Raw genomic sequence first — 19146 nt, forward strand, 5'->3', positions numbered from 1 at the left:
TGGGAGAGGCTGGCCACTCTCCAAGGGTCTAGAGAGCAAAGCGAGAACATTGGATACAGCACTCCTCCAGGTAGTACTTGCTTGGTGAAAGGCTGAACAAATTTGTCTTTGCCTTGAAGAATGAGGATTTTATGCTCTTCTAGTTGACTGAGATAAATAATCGAAGAAGTAAAACACATTCAAAAGGTTTTTAATAGAAATTATCTTGATAGCTCCAACTAAACTAAGCATGGAGTTCATTATGCTAGTCTGCCTCCAAAGCTCATGAACACTGAACAAATGGACCAGAAGGCACTTGCTGAGTTAAAATGCAGTTTAAGGGCTTAATCCCTTACCACTACAAGCATCACATTGTCAAATTATCTCCATAAATTGCATAGAAATCCATCACTTGAGAAATCCAAACTCTTGAGAGTAGTTCAGATTTTTTTTCTCCCTATTAATTTTTCTCTCCATCTTGACTTTCTCTTCTCCGCAGCTTGAACACTCCTGTCCCATTTATACAATTTTATCCTTGTGCCTACACTGACTTTTATTGTAGCTCATTTCTCCTGGTTGGTTGCCCCAAGCACCAGAAGCAAACACCCATTTTCCTCTCAACCTTCTGTCAGTTAGAAACCAGCTCCTCTAACCCAGCTTCTCAGAAACAGGTTTGCACCTGGCACAGCAGAGCAGCTGTGACCTGAAACCTGAGCAAGCAAATATGCAAGCAGCAAGGTGCTTTGTTCACATCTAGCTTTTTCATTTCTAAAGGCTACAAAAGCCTGGGGCACCTTGTCCTGGGTGCAGGCAGGAGCAGAGGACTCTTGGAAAGCCTTAGGTCTTAATGCTCTTGCAGTTACTGCCATCCAGCTACATAGGCTTGAAATACATGGAAAACTTCAGGAAGAGCCCACTGTTTTCCAAATGCTGGTTAAAACACAGAGCACAGCAAGGCTGAGGGAGAGGTTGTCATTGCAGCTCCAAGTGCAGGGTTGGGAAAGGGAATCTGATGACTTATGAAGACTTCACTTCCTACTCACAGAGGAGCCTGCATTGCTTTCCTGCTCAAACAATATAAGAAGAGGGAAGCTTTTAAAAGAGAAGTTGTCTTGTATGCAGCCTAAGAAGAAAGAGATAGATTTGCTGTCTTCACTGGCTTTCTTTCCCATTCTCACATTTTTAAGCAAGTGACTATGTAATCATTTGAATCCAAGGACACTGGGGAGTTGCTAGGTTGGGGAACTGTTAACTTCATGCCTTCTTCACCATAGTAGTGGCAAAGTAATCTGCCATAAAGATAGAGGAACCTGCTTGGTGTTTTAGTTCAGTAGCAACTAGATGGGCTGGACCAGAAGGCAACTTCATTTTCACCAGCGATAGAGAACCAAGGTCACAGTCCCATTGAGTGCATACATTAGGTGCTAAGAAATCCTACTTGCTAGTGCACAAGATTTAATGGGCATTTTCAAGCTGAGAGTAAGGTCTGGTTTTGTCATTGCTCTTCAGACAGCAATGGCAAAGAATAAGTTATAAATGCAGCATTGAAATTAAGCATACTGACTGCAGTTGTGTTTCCTGACTTAGCTGGAAGTGGAGCTACTGCAAAAGAAATGTGTCCCATGGGAAAATTCATATTATTTTCAATTTTCTTTTCATCTCAAATCAAGGGGAAACATAAAACTCTTTCTATGGAAGAGAAAGCTCTACAGGAAAAATGTCTGGAAATGTTGAACCACGTTACTTCAGCAAATGGAGCAATGTCAGTAGAGACAGCAATAACACATGGTATTCCCTCTATGTTGTTCAGCTTGAAGGGTGAATGCCTCTACAAAACATAATCAAATATCCTGAATATGAATTTAAAAGTGAAAAACAGGCAGAAAAAAAAACAAACCAAAAACCACAACCCCAAAGCTATCTTCACGCACCTAAGTAAAAATAGCTGTCCTACATTTTTCAGGAGAGAGGAATGACTTTTTGGAGTCTCAGCCTGAGAGGCCCCACAAACTGAGTCACAGATGACGAAGCCGAAAGCCCTTTGAAGCAGACTGGCACTGCCTGAGCCTCAGCAGACCAAGACCTAGCTCAAGCACCTGCTGGGGACTATTTGTAAGACCCTTCAGGCCACTGTGCACCAGTTTCCTCATCAGCAAAATAAAGGTATCCACTTACTTATGCTTGCCCAAAATGCAACCTAAGGAAAAACAGCTTAGTCTTGCGTTCTGAGCTTTTTACCATCTCCTGGCAAGCAAAGGATGATGTTGGCAGAGAGCTAGCCAAGAGAAAGCAAATAGAAACACAGAGAAGTTAGAAAGCAAGGCTCCAAGTACTACAGTCTTGCTAAATTCCTACTTCCAGTAAATACCCCAAGAGGGTTATGGGTTGGGGATGGGGATAACTGACTCCTAAGAAAGTGCTGCAGGATGTGGCATTTCCATTTTCAAGATGTCGCTGATATGCTGAAAAATCCTTTTTCTGCTCAGTTAGCACAGCTGGAGCTTTGCTAAAATCAAACCCTCCCTGTGAAATATTTTTTGCAAATCAGCACATTCTGCAGCACATTTTTGCTCCTTCGGCGGGCAGGGAGGTGTCAGGAGTTGCCACCCAGCTGTGATGACACCTTGTAGGAACAGTCAAAAGAAATTCCTCAAATCCATATTGCTGAAGCTCAGGCTTGGACTGATAGAGCAGAGGGACCGTGTCCACTCGCTGCTAGCAGCTGCAGGCAACTATTTGCAGTCTGAGATGGGAAAACATGTAACATATTTTATGCAGATGTCAGACTAAGTAAGAACAAGTAGTAGAAAAGGGAGCGACTGAAGCTGCAATTCTGGGACCAGTTCACGGAACTGTATAGAAACAGTTTGAGAGGGGATTTAACAGGGCCTGTTGGGGACAAGCCCAAGAGGAACATGCTAGGGATTGAAGGATGGCGGGCTAAGGAGGACTATCAATCTCTTGTTTCACTTGTGGGAAAGGATAGCTTTTTAGACCCTGTCCCGCAGGGGAAAAAGGGTACTAGGACTGGCTCCCTGAAATGTCTGTACACCAATGCACGCAGCATGGGGAATAAACAGGAGGAGTTAGAAGTCTGTGTGCGGGCTAAAGGTTATGATCTAGTGGCGATTACAGAGACATGGTGGGACAGTTCACATGACTGGAATGTGGTCATGGATGGCTATGTCCTTTTTAGGAAAGATAGGTCAGCAAAGCGAGGTGGTGGAGTGGCTCTTTACGTGAGAGAGCAACTAGAATGTATTGAGTTCTGTCCGGGGTCGGATGAGGAGCAAGTGGAATGTCTGTGGGTACGAATCAAGGGGCTGACTGGCACGGGTGATACAGTTGTGGGGGTCTATTACAGACCTCCTGATCAGGACGAAGGAGTTGATGAGGCTTTCTACAGGCAACTGGAAGTAGCCTCGCGACTACATGCCTTAGTCGTCGTGGGGGACTTTAATTACCCCGATATTTGCTGGAAGACTCACACAGCCAGTCATTCACAGTCTAGGAGGTTCCTCGAGTGCATTGATGATAATTTCTTAATGCAAATGGTGGACGTACCAACTAGGGGAGCAGCGCTGCTAGATTTAGTACTCGCCAACAAGGAGGGTTTGGTCGAAGTGGTGACGGTCAATGGCAGCCTTGGCTGCAGTGACCATGAGATGGTGGAGTTTAGGATCCTGTGTGGGAGGAATAGAATACCTAGCAAAGCCACAGTTCTGGATTTCCGAAGGGCCAACTTTGGCCTCTTCAGTCAACTGCTAAGGGAAGTCTCATGGGAAAGTGTACTAGGCGGTAAAGGGGCTCAAGATAGTTGGTTAGCATTCAAGGACCGCTTCTTCCAAGCTCAGGATCGGAGCGTCCCAATAAGTAGGAAGTCAAGTAAGGGATCTAGGAGACCGGCGTGGTTAAACAAGGAGCTGCTGGGCAAACTCAAGTGGAAAAGGAGAATCTATGGATTATGGAAGGAGGGGCTGGCCGCTTGGGAGGAATATAGGACAGTTGTTAGAGGATGTAGGGAGGCAATTAGGACAGCTAAGGCCTCCTTGGAACTCAATCTTGCTAGTCGGGTTAAAGACAATAGAAAGGGCTTCTTCAAATACATAGCAAATAAAACTAACACAAGAGGCAATATAGGCCCACTGCTGAACGAAGTGGGTACCCTGGAGACAGAGGATATAAAGAAGGCAGAGGTGCTGAATGCCTTCTTTGCCTCTGTCTTTACTCCTGCAGACTCTCGCCGAGGGCCCCGGATTTCTATAGCCCCAGAAGGAGTCAGGACAAAGGAGGAGTTTGCTTTGGTAGATGAGGATTGGGTTAGGGATCAGCTATGCAATCTGGACATCTGTAAATCGATGGGTCCGGATGGAATGCACCCACGGGTGCTGAGGGAGCTGGCGGAGGTCATTGCTAGGCCACTTTCCATCATCTTTGGTAAGTCGTGGGAAACGGGCGAGGTGCCTGAGGATTGGCGGATGGCAAAGGTCACACCAATCTATAAGAAGGGCAAGAAGGAGGACCCGGGTAATTATAGACCGGTCAGCCTTACCTCCATCCCTGGAAAGGTGATGGAACAACTTATTCTTGACTCCATCACTAGGCATATCAAGGATGAGGGGGTCATTAAGAACAGCCAACATGGTTTTATGAGGGGGAAGTCATGTATGACCAACCTTATAGCCTTCTATGAGGAAGTGACTAGGTGGAGGGATGATGGTAGAGCGGTAGATGTAGTTTTTCTTGATTTCAGTAAGGCATTTGATACTGTCTCCCACAGCATCCTCATAGATAAGCTAAGGAAGTGTGGGCTTGACGATCAAGTAGTGAGGTGGATCGAGAACTGGTTGAAAGGAAGAAGGCAGAGAGTTGTGGTCAATGGCGCAGAATCTAGCTGGAGGTCTGTGACTAGTGGAGTTCCTCAGGGGTCGGTGCTGGGACCGGTGCTGTTTAATATTTTCATCAATGACCTGGATGAGGGAACTGAGTGCACCCTCAGCAAGTTTGCTGATGACACAAAACTGGGAGGAGTGGCTGACACACCAGAGGACTGTGCTGCCATTCAGCGAGACCTGGACAGGCTGGAGAGTTGGGCGGGGAGAAACTTGATGAAATTTAACAAGGGCAAGTGTAGAGTCTTGCATCTGGGGAAGAACAACCCCATGTACCAGTACAGGTTGGGGGTTGACCTGCTGGAAAGTAGTGAAGGGGAAAGGGACCTGGGGGTCCTGGTGGATAGGAGGATGACCATGAGCCAGCAATGTGCTCTTGTGGCCAAGAAGGCAAATGGCATCTTAGGGTGCATTAGAAAGGGAGTGGTTAGTAGGTCAAGAGAGGTTCTCCTCCCCCTCTACTCAGCCTTGGTGAGGCCGCATCTGGAATATTGTGTCCAGTTCTGGGCCCCTCAATTCAAGAAGGACAGGGAATTGCTTGAAGGAGTCCAGCGCAGAGCCACAAAGATGATTAAGGGAGTGGAACATCTCCCTTATGAGGAGAGGCTGAGGGAGCTGGGTCTCTTTAGCTTGCAAAAGAGGAGACTGAGGGGTGACCTCATCAATGTTTACAAATATGTAAAGGGTAGGTGTCAGGATGATGGAGCTAGGCTTTTTTCAGTGATATCCAGTGATAGGACAAGGGGCAATGGGTGTAAACTGGAGCATAGGAAGTTCCACGTTAACATCAGGAAGAACTTCTTTACTGTAAGAGTGACAGAGCACTGGAACAGGTTGCCCAGGGGGGTTGTGGAGTCTCCTACACTGGAGATATTCAAGGCCCGCCTGGACAAGTTCCTGTGTGATGTACTGTAGGTTACCCTGCTCTTGCAGGGGGGTTGGACTAGATGATCTTTTTAGGTCCCTTCCAACCCTTGGGATTCTGTGATTCTGTGATTCTGTGATTCTGTGCAGATCACATCAGAAATTATCTTGATGACAAAGAAAAAAGAAATGAAGCTAGTCTGCGCATCTTCCTACTCTTCAGGGTACAATCAGAGCCCATCTTCAGCGTTGCTGTTAGCATTCCTCCACCAAAAGAATCTCTGCAAAGCATTGAGCTCACATTTTCAAAGATGATGCTGGAAAGCTTCCCAGATTATATATTTCCCTCTTTAATTTATACCTCTGAGGATAATGCTAATCAAGGAGGCAGTGAAAGTGGTGAAACATCCTCAGGCCCAGGCTGATTTATCAACAGTGGTTGCATTATTCTCACTTGGAGAACTATGCTAGTATCCCTAGCTTCCAGAAAAAAAATAATTGTTTGCTGGTAGTTTATCAAATAGAAGCTGAAAATGTACTTGCACAGCAGATATGCATAAATGCATTGGACAGTATCATTCATCTGCAAAGCATCTAGCATGCTAGATGCTTGCTTTAAAGTAGGTTAGAAGAACGAGTCATTAAAAAGCAACAAAAGCAGCAGTAGAGAGGACTGGGGGGAGGGTAGGGAGAAGAAGCCCAAAGTCTGAAATCCCCACTGGGAATGAAGAATTATTTTCCTCTCACTCTCTTTAGTCCTCTCCCCTCAGGTTGCTTCTGGATAGAGTCTGGATGGCAGACGGATGGACAACCATGTAAAAATACACATAGCTAGATGAGTATTACAAATGCCATCTTCATGGCCTGGCAGATCTACCAAATATTCCAGGGTTTATACATGGTCTGCTTATCATGCTGAAAGTGAGAGGAGATTGCATATATTACAGGTCTCCTGTAGCTCTGACCTACCACACAGCAACTGAATTATAAAGGCTAATGTCAGGAAGACTTTGAAGGAAAGAAAAAAAATCCCAAAATGGCAGCTGGCTGTTACTATGACACCTGCTGAGATGATCCATCATAATCTCCAGTGGTATTTTTTAGGGTAGGAGAAAAAATAAAAAAAAATAATAAAAATAATAATTTTAGAAAAAAACCCCAACAACCCAACACCAAAGTCTGTGACGTGGCAATTTGAAAATAGAGCAGAGAACACTGCAGGCCAGAATTAGTGTATTTTAAATGAAATTTATGTGTATTTGGGATAAATGTCCTACTATAAAACCAAATGTAGACAAGGTACATTTCTAAACATTGTTGCCAGCCAAATCAGGTGAAATGCATGAATTCATTTGGGAATAATTTGAAAATATATATGCTGATTTCTAAGATTCCACTATTTTTTCAAATATCATTTTAATCCATGTATCTGTTGTGGAAAGATGTTTTAGTCTGATGGCAAGTTTCTAAAAAAGTTTAAATTTCAGGAGATTTGGTCCTTTTTCAGCAGAAATAGATGTGCATTTTCAAAGGCAGTTCCTATTCACTCATATAAAAGTAACCCAGGTTTACTGAGTGACATCACATCTGTGCGTATGACCAGTTATTTGCTTGCTTGACTTTTCAATCCTGTATGCAACGGACCCCCATCAAACAAACATGAAATGTTTGAAGTAGAGAATTAGATGCCACCTACTAAAGTCCTACTTCAAATTGTTCAGCAATGTAAGCATCCTATTTTGCCTGTAACTAAGATGCCACTTACCATTCATTTTGATGTAAGGATTCCTGTTTTATGAAAGTGATAAACAAAGCTACTTCACAGAGGATCCAGAATGCTATTTTCTTTCATAAACAATGTGTTCAGAGGAGGTTGGCTTCTCTGGGACTTCTCCTGACTTTCACACATCATATTGGAGCTTCGCCTTTGGGCCCAGCACCTTTCCTACAATCTAATTACAGGCTGAGATTCACAGATCATACACACAGACTTTCAGGACAACCAGGAGGTTCTGAGAAATCAATTGCATATTCAACCACGCTGACACTTTTGCTAGAGCAGTACAGAGAACAGCAACAACATGAATGCTGCATTAGGACTTATTTAAAGAACTGCAAAAGCTGCAGAAGAGAGGAATCAGCCTCAGCTATAGGTCAGACCCACATCAAACGCAACTGTCTCAATTAAAATTTAGTGCTCAGCAATATTGCAGTTCGGAGCATCTATGTGGTCAACTATGTTTGCCAAAGATATAAACCTTTGTAATAAAAAGGAAAAAAAACAAACAAAAACCAACCAAACAGCAAACTGGCAAACACGGTACATCCTAAGACAGAGATGAGCACTAACCAGAAGACCAAAAATCAGTAAGCAAAATTGGGATAGACATTTTTTACCTTTTGTAAGAGGTGGGAAAAGGTATATCCCTTTTTATTACAATCAGTCTGCATGTAACTTATGATTACTGTTAATGTCATGCAGCTACAGCTGCAGAAAGAGCAGGTGTACTTCTAGTTCAGCTGAAGTGCACATCTAATTTCCAGCATGTTGCATTGCATTTCATTGCTGAAGTCTACAAGAAAGAAAATATCCTAAAATGCAAAGCATTTCCTATGCACATGAGCAGCAAGTGCATCTCTCTTGCCTCTAAGTTAAAGACACCAGTGAAAGACCTAATTAAGATTTATTGGAATTCAGACCCGCCTGTACATCAGTAGTCAGTGGAGAAATAGTACTTGTGAAAGCTCATTGCACCCTCCCACAAAGCACACGGGCATGCTGTTTATTTCCCCACAGGAAACAGGGCAAAGCTCGATCTGGGGACAGCAACCCCAGCAAATGCCTGTTTGCTGCCTAGGGCTCAGTCCTCCTGGAAAAGTCTGGGCAGTTCCCACGGGGCTGTGTATCATGTCCTCAGACTGTCCCACAAAAGGATACCAGTCCAGCCGTGTGGCCTGGATTGACTCATGATACTCAGGGCTAACATCTGGCTCTGCTTTAGGCCTCGAGACCTGATTTGGTCCCAAGACCTAGTTATTTTGTGCATGTGTGTTTCAGCTCAAAGTTCCTGAAATACCCACGGAGTTGTGCTGCAGGTCCACACATCAGCAGAGAATGGAGTCGTTTCAATGGGCGTCTTCTTAGGAACTTGCCTTGCTTTCCCTCCTGAGCAGTTGGTACCTCTGAAATGGGCCAAGTACACACTAAACCTTTTCTATTTTTAATGTAGGATTTATTTCCTTGCATCTGGTTTTCATGTTGTATTCTCTTACTGCCAGATCAGGGCTGCTTACAAAATTCTGGGGGCTCTTGTTTTTCTTAGGTTGGTTATTGGTTTGGGGTGGGTTTTGTTGGTTGCTTTTATTGTTTTCCGATTTGATTTTTTTCCGAAGAAAAGAATATAACATGTTATGTTAACATAACAAACCATGTTTTAAGTAATGAAGCATTATTTGTAGTTGGTTTTGTAATTTAGGGAAAGTAAATATATGCACTGTTGTAAACTTAACATGATTCAGCACACAAGAACACTTTAGTATTCTTGGATTTTAAGACACTTCTGACTTATGGTCAGCCTATTCCTCTAAGAAACCCCATACCTTCAACAGTGAGAATAAACTCTTGGCACTCACTTGCAAGACAAGACTCAAAATAGAGGGCACCTTAATCACTTATTTAAGTCCTCCTTGTTTAAGTAAAGTATTTCAGATCCTAATTATACGGAACATACGCACATTCTTAACTGCTTTAAAATATTAGGATGGTCTTAAGCATATGCATAAGGTGATCATGTGTTTTGCTGAACTTACGGATAAATGAAGTAAAAGATATATAATGGATAAATTGGCTTTATTACCCATTAGATCAGACTGCTTCAGGTCACTTGTGTGTAAAAATGGAGGCAACAGCACCTACCTATCTTATTACAGCACTGTGGAAATTAACATTTAAAACCACTGAAAACTTGAAATTAAAATCCTTATAATGTTGTTGTTTGTTTTGTTCTACTGTGTGTGTCCAGGTGAGACTAAGTTGGAAATGGTTACGGCCTTGTCAGCTTGTCTCAAATACTAAGGTGTTATCCCGTAAGCATTGGTTTTATACTTTAATATTCCTTAAAAGTGGGCTTTTCCATCTTTATTTAAATAACATCTGTTGAAAGAGTTCTTTGAATATTTCTGTCACTGCTGTAATGAGATGCCTGCCCTTGATACAGCCTCCAATTATTACGAGATCTTGTACCAGAAAAGGGAGCTGGTTTTTCAGAGATTATTTCAACACATTTGTCATTAAGAGCTGCAGCATTCCCAACATCTCCTTCATGTAGCAGTGACTCCACGTCCCAGATGCAGTGCTGCAGCAGGGTGTTTGCCTTTGTATAGGTGAGGACGGAGCACCTTTGGTGCAGATGCTTGCCAAAAGATGTGACTGTGCTGGGGTGACTGCAGGCGAGCAGAGTTATGTCAGCTCGATGCTTTTCTGTGCCGCTCAGGACATGAATTACATTTTATTTTCCAGTAGTGCTAGATTTATTAACTGCAGCTGATTTACTGTTGGTAGCGATAAAGACATTGAAGGGTTTATTAACTGCAGCCAGTAAAAAGCAAATGTATGGGGCAGCCTTATCAGGCTGGAAACCTTCCTGCTCCCAGGCCCTGGGGATTTTGTGCTTCTCTTGTGTCAGAGTTTTTTTCTCCCCAAATATCAGTCCATGTCTCTGGTGTGCATGTGGGTGCCACTGGGTGAACCCTATGGCCTCAGGGCACTAGGGCACCGCCTTTGGCCATGGGGCCAGGCAGGAGCCTCTCGCAGCACTTTGTCACTCAAACACAGCCTGTGTGGCCATCCCCCACCCCACTGAAGCACCCTTCAGATGCACACTGCAAAGCTGCAGATGCAGAAGTTACAGATCTGAAAGACATCCCCAGCTTTTCGCTGCCTGTGCGGTTAGTCACTGGCTGTACGGCCCAAGAGCCCGAAATTCCTCACCCTAGGCAGCCTCTGCAGCACAGCTGTGCAAAGAAGGGCTGCAGACAGCCCAAGCCACCAGTGTTTGTACTGATTTTCATCTGCTGAGCCTAGCCTCTAACACACTTCTCCCAAAAGCACTTGGGGACATCTACAGAGGAACTGCTGGAGAGACAGGCTCCATTTATGGCTTGCAATCAGCAAGGGAATTTTGCCATTTACAGGCCTAATTCCCCTCCCCAACTTGGAGGTTGCAAGGCTGATGCAGGGAGGATGCCTACATGCACCAAACACAGCATTTTGCATGCCAGAGAGTTGGGGAGTCCTTCACCCCATACAGGTCCTGGCACAGAGCAGCTCTGCTCAGAAATGCTTTTAATTCCAAGATCACCGGCAGGCCAAAGGGCTAGAACCTGAGCAAAGCCTAAAGGTTGTCCTACATCTGCCACCACTGTACAAGTCTGCTGTGTTCCCCTCCCTGTATGAGGAACACACACTGAGGCCTTGGCTGGGACAGGAGGTGAAAGCCCACAGCAGGCAGACCTGGGGAGCACAGTGTTTCTGTGTGGGGAAACAGGGCAAAGACAGCTGCTTTTTGATCTGTACGGAGTTAAAAACTCTATTTCTGCACAGATTTTAAACCAGATTTTATGCACCTCTGGTGCAGAGCTCCTCCTGTTGGGAGCTCAGGTCACAGAACACACTCTATTGAGACTTTTTCTACAGCAACTTGAAAAATCAGGGTTTGGACCTTGGCCTTTATAATGCACATGGGCTTGAGCAGTACATTGCTATGGACACATAGGGAGGGGGAGCTCTTGCTAAAGCAAGATGGAAAGAGGTGGAAAGGCCACAAAGAGCCACTGAGCCAGTTGCCTTGGGGAACCTGCTGCATTTGGTTGTGCTCTGACATCCCCAAAAAGCATCGGTGCCAAACCCAAGCAGTGCAGACATTCATGTCCATAGCCACTTCTCTCCACTCAGGTGAAACACAGGACTCTCAAGCTGCCTGAAAACCATCAAAAACCTCTTTCATGTTGAGGTGTAAAGCTGCCAGTAACTCACCCTCTCTGGTAGAGGAAAGAAACAAGAAACTGAGATTTACAGGTGAATTATTATCAGTACAAACATAGGGTTATGATGTGAGCACCTCACTGCAGTCCCTTGCTGGCAGGGTGTTAGTGGGTTAGTTCATGGTGACAGCATGTGGGTTACACAACACATTTTCAAACTCAACCTCTACAAATCATGTGGATTAGAAAGGCTTCTTTTAAAAAAAAAAAAAAAAAAAAAACAAAAAACTAAAAAAAGAAGTCTTTACTAAAAGCACAGTGCCTGGAGAGTCTGTGCTTGTCCCTGAGCAGCAGGAGCCAGGATCACCCACAGCCTTGTGCACTACATCTAGGTCCATCAGAGCATGAAACACTGCTGGGATTCGGTATTTCACTGCTCCTCAACTCATCTGCCTCATCCAAGCAGCTTCTCGTCCCTCCTTCCCACCTTGCCTCACTGGCACATGCCATATAGGTGCTCACTGAGGTTCCCCAGGGGGTCCCAGCCATCCCCTGCCTGCTGTTCCAGAAGGGCTCCCACAGCCATATTTGCCATCTCATTGTGTCCCCATAGACACATCCCAGTTTCTAATGCCCTCGCCTGTGCACTGGCCACCTCCCCTTTGGACCCCACCTGCATCCTGTCTTTGAAGGTAGCTGGAAACAGGCCAGGGATTACCAGAGATGTCCCGACTGCTGTGGCCAATCTGAAGACAAAGAGCATTCTGGCATAAGTATCAACAGGCAGGGCTCACTGGCAGCTCTCAATCTCAGCTACACAGGTATAGGGGCATACCATTGCTGCTTGTAAATCACTGTATGGATACCCACCAATGCACAGGGCTGCATACAACTTCCCAGATCCTGTCATGGGAATTACAATTTGTATGAGTTCCTGCCCTTTTTCCCCTCTTTTTATCCCTAAGCACATCTGCACCGTGGAGGTACAGTCCATTCTTCCATTTTGCCATTTCTCTAAAGGAAACTAGATGTATTTATCTCAGGGAATGCCTAGTAGACTGTGTAATATTTTTTGAAATAGTTGTTTTCAAGGAATTTTAATCACTGTTGTTGTATAAAAATAAACAACAGAATCTGTGACCAGATGGTGTGTTGGGTGGCATGGGGCTCTCTTCACCAACATGCAACTGCTCACCAGCCTTTCAGGACTCCAGTCCTTGCAAGAGCTGCTTGCAAGCTCCTGTCACCCTGAACCAGGGTGAATCTTTGGGAAGGAGACAAACATTTTCAGCTAAATCCAGTGGCCAAGTATAAAAGAAAGAGAAACTGTTGTGTCCCTGCCCAGAAGCTACTGGAGTCTATCTTTTTTGTAGCTCTGCAGGAGAAGAAGCAGACATGGGATCTGCAGATCTTTACTGCCCTGACTTTGCTTGAGAAATCTCTAAGCTTTCCACTCCTGTTGGGAATTTTTTTCTGCAGTCCAAATCATTGCCGATTTTGGTTGATTTGAAGAATGGCAAGTGAAATCCATTGCTTTTCATCATTCATCAATGACTCGCAAGGTTTTGACACAAAGCCAGTTTGGCTCAAATCTGGGCCTGTGGCCAGCCTGAAAATATTCCTGAACCTTTCAACAGTCCCTGGCTGGTTTTCAAACTTAAAACTAAAGCCGAGATCAGGGAAAATTTGCAAATTTTAGGTGAATAAGAAAACTTCCGTACAACTTGTGAAAAATTCCCACCACTTATTTTCATGCTGGGAGAATCTCTCAGCCTCCAAACCCTGCTCAGAGAGCATAACTGTGTTTTTCACATAAAGACTGGTCTGAGAGGTGTGAAGGAAGATAGGAGATGTGTTGGGAAACTACCTGGAAAACATACCATCCAGTTCACTTTTGTTTGGATGCATTCTCCCTTGTCCAAAGTGCCCCCAAGTGCACTGTTGTATAGGGAGTGTTATAAGTTTACAGCAGTTTATGGCAGCACTGTGAGCTGCTGGAGTCAGGTATCTCCTGCTGAGCCCCTTCCTGCAGCTTAGGAACACACAGGAATCCCCCTCTGCGCAGGGGAACTAAAGAGTTTTCTGAAATACTTGACAGTTTTAGATATTCAGCAATATGACAAATCTCTTATTCAGCAGCTTAAGAATATTTAGTCACACAGAGAGAACAGGGAAATTATTTACTTCCCCCAGTGAAGGGAGTGGGAGCTGCAGCTGTCTAGGTAATACGGAACAGAAATACAGGTCCTGCAGCTGCAAACAGAAAAGGAGACTGCATGTGCAGGAGTGCACTGGCTGGGATGCTTCTGGGTCTGCCATGGTCAGCTAGACACACATGCAACCAGTAACAGTTACTTTATTTAATAGGGAGAACAAAATGGGAAATGTTTAAAATACATTACTACTCTTATGCTAATTTGACAGTTTGTCAATCCACAGCTAGTAAAAACCAAAAAAGGTCTGCATTGCTCATTTTATCTCCACCTTGCCACAGTTTGACACATGCAAACAAACGTATCTAAAGCGTAGTTGCAGAGGATTCCAAAAGCTGAAAATTATTTTCTTTGTATCCCCTTTCCCTTTCATTTTCTCTTTTCCTTTCCATTCTGCATTCCACAAGCCTGAATCTACCAATCAGGATTAGCCTGAAGAAGCCTTCATTAAATGTAAGCAGTATCACATTCATTCCACTTAATAGAGATTTACACAATTTAAGAGACCACCCCTCTTTGTGTTGTATGCTAAGATTCAGCATGGCCATATTTTTATCCATCAGTGAACAATAAAACTCACAAGATCCTTTCCCTTTTTTCATGTCATTATACTGTTGAGGCAACCCTACCTGGAGAGCCCAGTTCTGCCCCTCTTCACACCCCCGCACCTAGAACAGCCCCGCATTACAAGCCATCTGCCTGTTTCTCCAGTAAAAAGTCACGTTTCACAACCTACCACTCAGATCAGCAAATGAGCGGTACAGCAGCAGATTAGCCTCCTGCCCAAAGCTACAAAACAGCAGACCATTTCCCACATCAGCTGATGAGCATTAGATCCCATTTTACTACTGAACTCAGTAGCATCAAGCAAGCAGAAAAGCACTGGGAAAATATCCATGTTGAGAACACACACATGCACAGACACTCAGGTCCTGAAAAATACACAGAGATGGGCATAAGTGGAATGATACACGTCGTCACACAGACTGCGTTGTTTCTGGCCAGCTACTCTTTGTGCTGATTGACTGGAGGGGATTAGAAAGGACTCAGCCCAAAAACGCAGTTCCTAATGCTCCTGCAGCTATTGCATAACGGAGACTGATTCCTGTCCCAAGCCCTGACCCTCAACTTACTCAAGTTTAATGCTGTCTGGCTGTAAAATGGAAACATGTACTTCCCTGTGAAGAGGAACCTAGGTGGGATCCATCAGCTTCCCCAGGACTGGGTGTATTGGTTATACATGTTCTTTGATGGAAAGCAATGGGAAAGAGAGCAGGGAAGTGTCACCAAAATGTAAATAGAGCAATTTTCCCCAAAACATTTCTGTCAGGAGCTAGGGGAAGCTGAAGCCTTCTGGGTTTCATTAATAGATATATACTTGCTAGTAACACACCCACTAAAGAAAGGAACCCTAAAAAAGGGGTTTTGCAAAGCAAATATACCCCAGAGGTAAACTGAAAATCAAAGAACCAGCAGACTCTAACTAAACTAAATGCACTGTAAGTCAAATACACCTAAAAAAGGAGAAGAAGGAAAACGCACCAGACAAAAAGTCCATGATTGAATGGACGTGTCTCAAAAGCATGCAGAAAATATACAAACACTTCAGGATAGGCACTCCATTAAAAGCTACATGTTGAAATAACATAAGGGGCTATGCAGGAGTTCCAGGTGCATGGGGAATAGCTGAAGTAACTCCTTTGAGATCTGTCACTCCAGATTTGTACAGGTGTACAACAAATGAGGACAGAGCCCTATCAAGTCAGGTGAAATCAAACGCCCTCTATCATTTGACCAAAACCTGGATATCCTGTGCCGAACTGCAAAGAGCTTCAGGGAACTTATCTGGGTCCTGCGTCCCCCCTCCCCCACATCAGTAAAACTGATTATTTGCAAAGGCCGCAATTGCTTGTTATTTTCTATTTGCCTACGTCCGCTCACTAACTCATCAGTAATGTTTCCAAGCAGCCAGGCTGGGAGAAGAACCAGGAAAGGGACGGGAACGAGATAACCAGGAGCTGCTGCTGCCAGGGCCCCTTTGTTGAGCATCCCTGGGTACCCCTCGCCTTTTACCTGGGGATGCAGTCGCCATGGCAACGGGCGGGTGTTCCCTGGCGGAGCCGAAAACCAGCTGTTCCCGCTGTTGGGCCCCATCTCCATCCCGCAGAGGAGCCCCAGCTGCATACTGGTCCGTCCCGTCCGCAGCCCAGTGCACCCCAGTGCCCGCCAGCAGCAGGTCCTGGGGGTCCGGCGGGGCTGACATGCTGCCTGCCAGACGGCCGCTCGTCTCCGGCTCTCAGGCTGAAGCGGGAGCCACCGAAAAAGCTGCGGTGGCCGCCGCGGGCTGGACGGTGCTGCGGCCGCGCTGGAGTCCGCCCGGCTGCGGTGGCTCGGAGCCGCTGCTGCTGCTGGTGCTCTATCTCCACTAGCGCTTATTACGCAGGTGAAAATGGCTTGTTAGTTGGAGCCTTCCAGCCCTTGCGTCACCCTGTGGCTGGCATATCACAGGGCAGGAATCTGCCAGCATGGCTGCTGCTCTCCTCTGTTTAACTGCTTCAGTAGGGTAGGCATCGGCTTGAGTGTCCAAGGGAATAAATGCCCCCTCCCAGGCAGGCACACGCCGCCTCCTCCTCTCCCGCGGTCCCGTCCCCCCCCCGTCCCCCCCCCCCCGCTGCAGCGTGCACCCCCTCCTCTGCATCCTCTCCCGAGCATCCCACTGAGGGCCGCAGCCCGCCGCGGAACGCGCCAGTTCCTCCTGCACCTCCAGGTTTGGCTGAGAGGGAGAAGACAGCCCACAGCGAAGGGCAGCCTAAAAGCTCCCCATTGCTACCTCTCCGCCAGTCCCCCAGCCCAGTGAATGAAGCCGCACTGCTCCTGAGCGCCTGGGTTTGTTTACCAGTTGGCTCCTTTCCGTTTGCAGCCACCCCGGGGAGATGATCACAGCTTATTGCGTCTAAATGACACATGTCAAAATAAACTCACAGCAGGTGTCTGTGTGCTTTCTTTTTGTTTGTTTGTTTGTTTGCATTTTCCCTTTTCTTTGTGTGCCACTGTATTTGGTTGCTTACTGTCTCACAGAGCTAACGCAGGCTTCCAGAGGTGATGTGAGCTGTCAGGAATCCTTGACACTAGTGATTAGGGGGAGCAGCAGTGGCATGAGCTACAGCAAAGGTGAAAATACTGGGCAGGACCTGTGACACTCCACAGGTGCCCCTGGAACCAGTACCCTTGGTACCCTTGAAAGATGAGGAAACAGAGGTAAATGGTATGGGATCATTCCTGCATCACACAGAACTCTGGCACTGACAGGTTAAACTAAGGAATTTAATGTCTTGCAGAAGGACCTTTCTCTTGTGATAAGTCAAGCTGCAAAGTGGAGAACAAGTGCCCCAGCCACTTTGTTGCAGCAACAGATCTTCAGCTGTGATCTTTGTGTCACAGCACCCCTAGGCATGCTTCAGACCCTCTCCAGCTCCAGTATGCTTATGATTGGGTTCAAAAAATTAACACATTTCTACTCACGGCAGGCAAACAAAGAGGAAATTCAGGGTAAGCCTATACTGAAAGATGAAAAGCCTCAGAAGTAGTCTCTGGCACTTCCATTTGTATTACCTTCTTGGGGAATCACCACCCTTAGCCTCACTCCTGTCCAGGATCTGTTTCTGGAAGCTGTTCTCCTGCTGCTTGAGTGTTTGCTGTTCAGTCCCAGCTCTCCACAGCCCTTCAGAGATGGGCTTCTCTGCATGGTGGAGTGGACCAGGGACAGAGGCGTCCTTTTGGAGGTCTGTAGCCAAACGTGCCAGTATAAGCAACATGCTCCAGGTTACCCACTGGAAGTGATTGCTGTGAATTCAGATAAATTCTGCTGTCTCAAGCTCTAAATAGCAAGGGTGATTTTAATGAATAAAACATTATTCTGTTAGGGGTTGCATGGTAAAATTCTTTTGTGGAGATGCTGTAGGCTAAGATGAGCAAGATTTGGCTTTAAAAAGGGAAATCACATGACTATTTCTACACTGTCATGAAAAAAACCCACTTCAGAAGTAGCTATACACCAAGGGTACTGTCTTCTCTCTGCCCTGTAAGCTCTGATGTCTTGTGGGACAGCCTCTACAAACATGATTCATGGCATACCATCATCAACAGCACTTGTACACATGAGGTCCCATGGATTCTTGAGGCTCCGTCTGCCCTGATCGCCATGCTGGAAAACTCACAGTACAGGTCGGTGAGTTAGTACTTAAGGCAGATCTCAATAGCCAGTATGGACCTAACCATCAATAACTTCTTTCTTTTTTTGAGCTTCCTAGTGCCATTAATTACTGGAAAACAATGACATCAAACCCACTTCTCCCTTTGCTATGCTTTGTAACCTATTTCAAGTTCAGCATTATTATATAGGTAATTTTACTTTCAGGGCAACCTGTGCTGTAACACTGCATGTGAGACCATCTGGGGTAGAATAAGAGAACTACTCCAAAACACTTGGCTGAAATACGGCTACCTGGAGGATACCTCCAGGGAATCTCCTATTTAGCCACTGCTTTGTTAAAAAAAAATAGAGGTAGGTGTCACACAGCATAGTCTATCAAATTCAGCTTTACTTGTGAGTTACTTCTGCGTAATCCATATTCCAAAGACATCTTTGTAGATAGAAATCTGATTTTTTGATATCAGCTTCAAGATTTTTTAATAAGGTATCACTATGGAAAACCTTGCCTGAATCATGCAACTCCACTGAACCTCTCATGAATTCTGACTCTCCTGAAACTCACACATAAAGTATTTGTTATTTAAGCATTATTTAATGTCTTTGTGGAACAACACTGTAACTATGCATCTCCAGTGGGCTCAACCTGCCTTATACGCACAGGCTCATTGGATTTTCTCTACTTGCTTATGTCAAGGGAGGCCAGTGCTTGCTGCAGTTCGGTAGCTTATGATTTTAGTCATGTTATTCTGCCAAATCCCACACCTAAAGCTCACCTCATGAGCAAAGGAGATGAGCTTACCTGTTTTATGTTTTCCCCTTTGACATATACTGTGTCATGCTCTGTATATTGTCTCATTAAGATTCTGATGACTTCCAAGTTACTATTAACAACGTTAATGATATACCGTATGTTTTCAAAAATATGTCTTCCTGTGTTTGTTCAGACTCCCCAGTTTTCTTTTGTGTCAATCGCTCGCTGGGGCAACACCATGATACTATTTAA

The 19146-nt window shown here is 45.1% G+C and overlaps 1 protein-coding gene across 1 annotated transcript in view; it reads right to left on the minus strand.

Moving 5' to 3' along the window:
- RTN1 (reticulon 1) overlaps nt 1-16349 on the minus strand; it is a 124845-nt gene extending 108496 nt beyond the window's left edge. Inside the window, exon 1 of the mRNA XM_065685522.1 lies at nt 16004-16349. Coding sequence (XP_065541594.1) covers nt 16004-16193 — 190 coding nt within the window. The 5' untranslated portion in view covers nt 16194-16349. The remainder of the gene's footprint in view (nt 1-16003) is intronic.
- Nucleotides 16350-19146: the final 2797 nt, after the last annotated feature.

Source organism: Lathamus discolor, chromosome 6, assembly GCF_037157495.1.
Source record: "Lathamus discolor isolate bLatDis1 chromosome 6, bLatDis1.hap1, whole genome shotgun sequence".
NCBI lineage: Eukaryota > Metazoa > Chordata > Aves > Psittaciformes > Psittacidae > Lathamus > Lathamus discolor.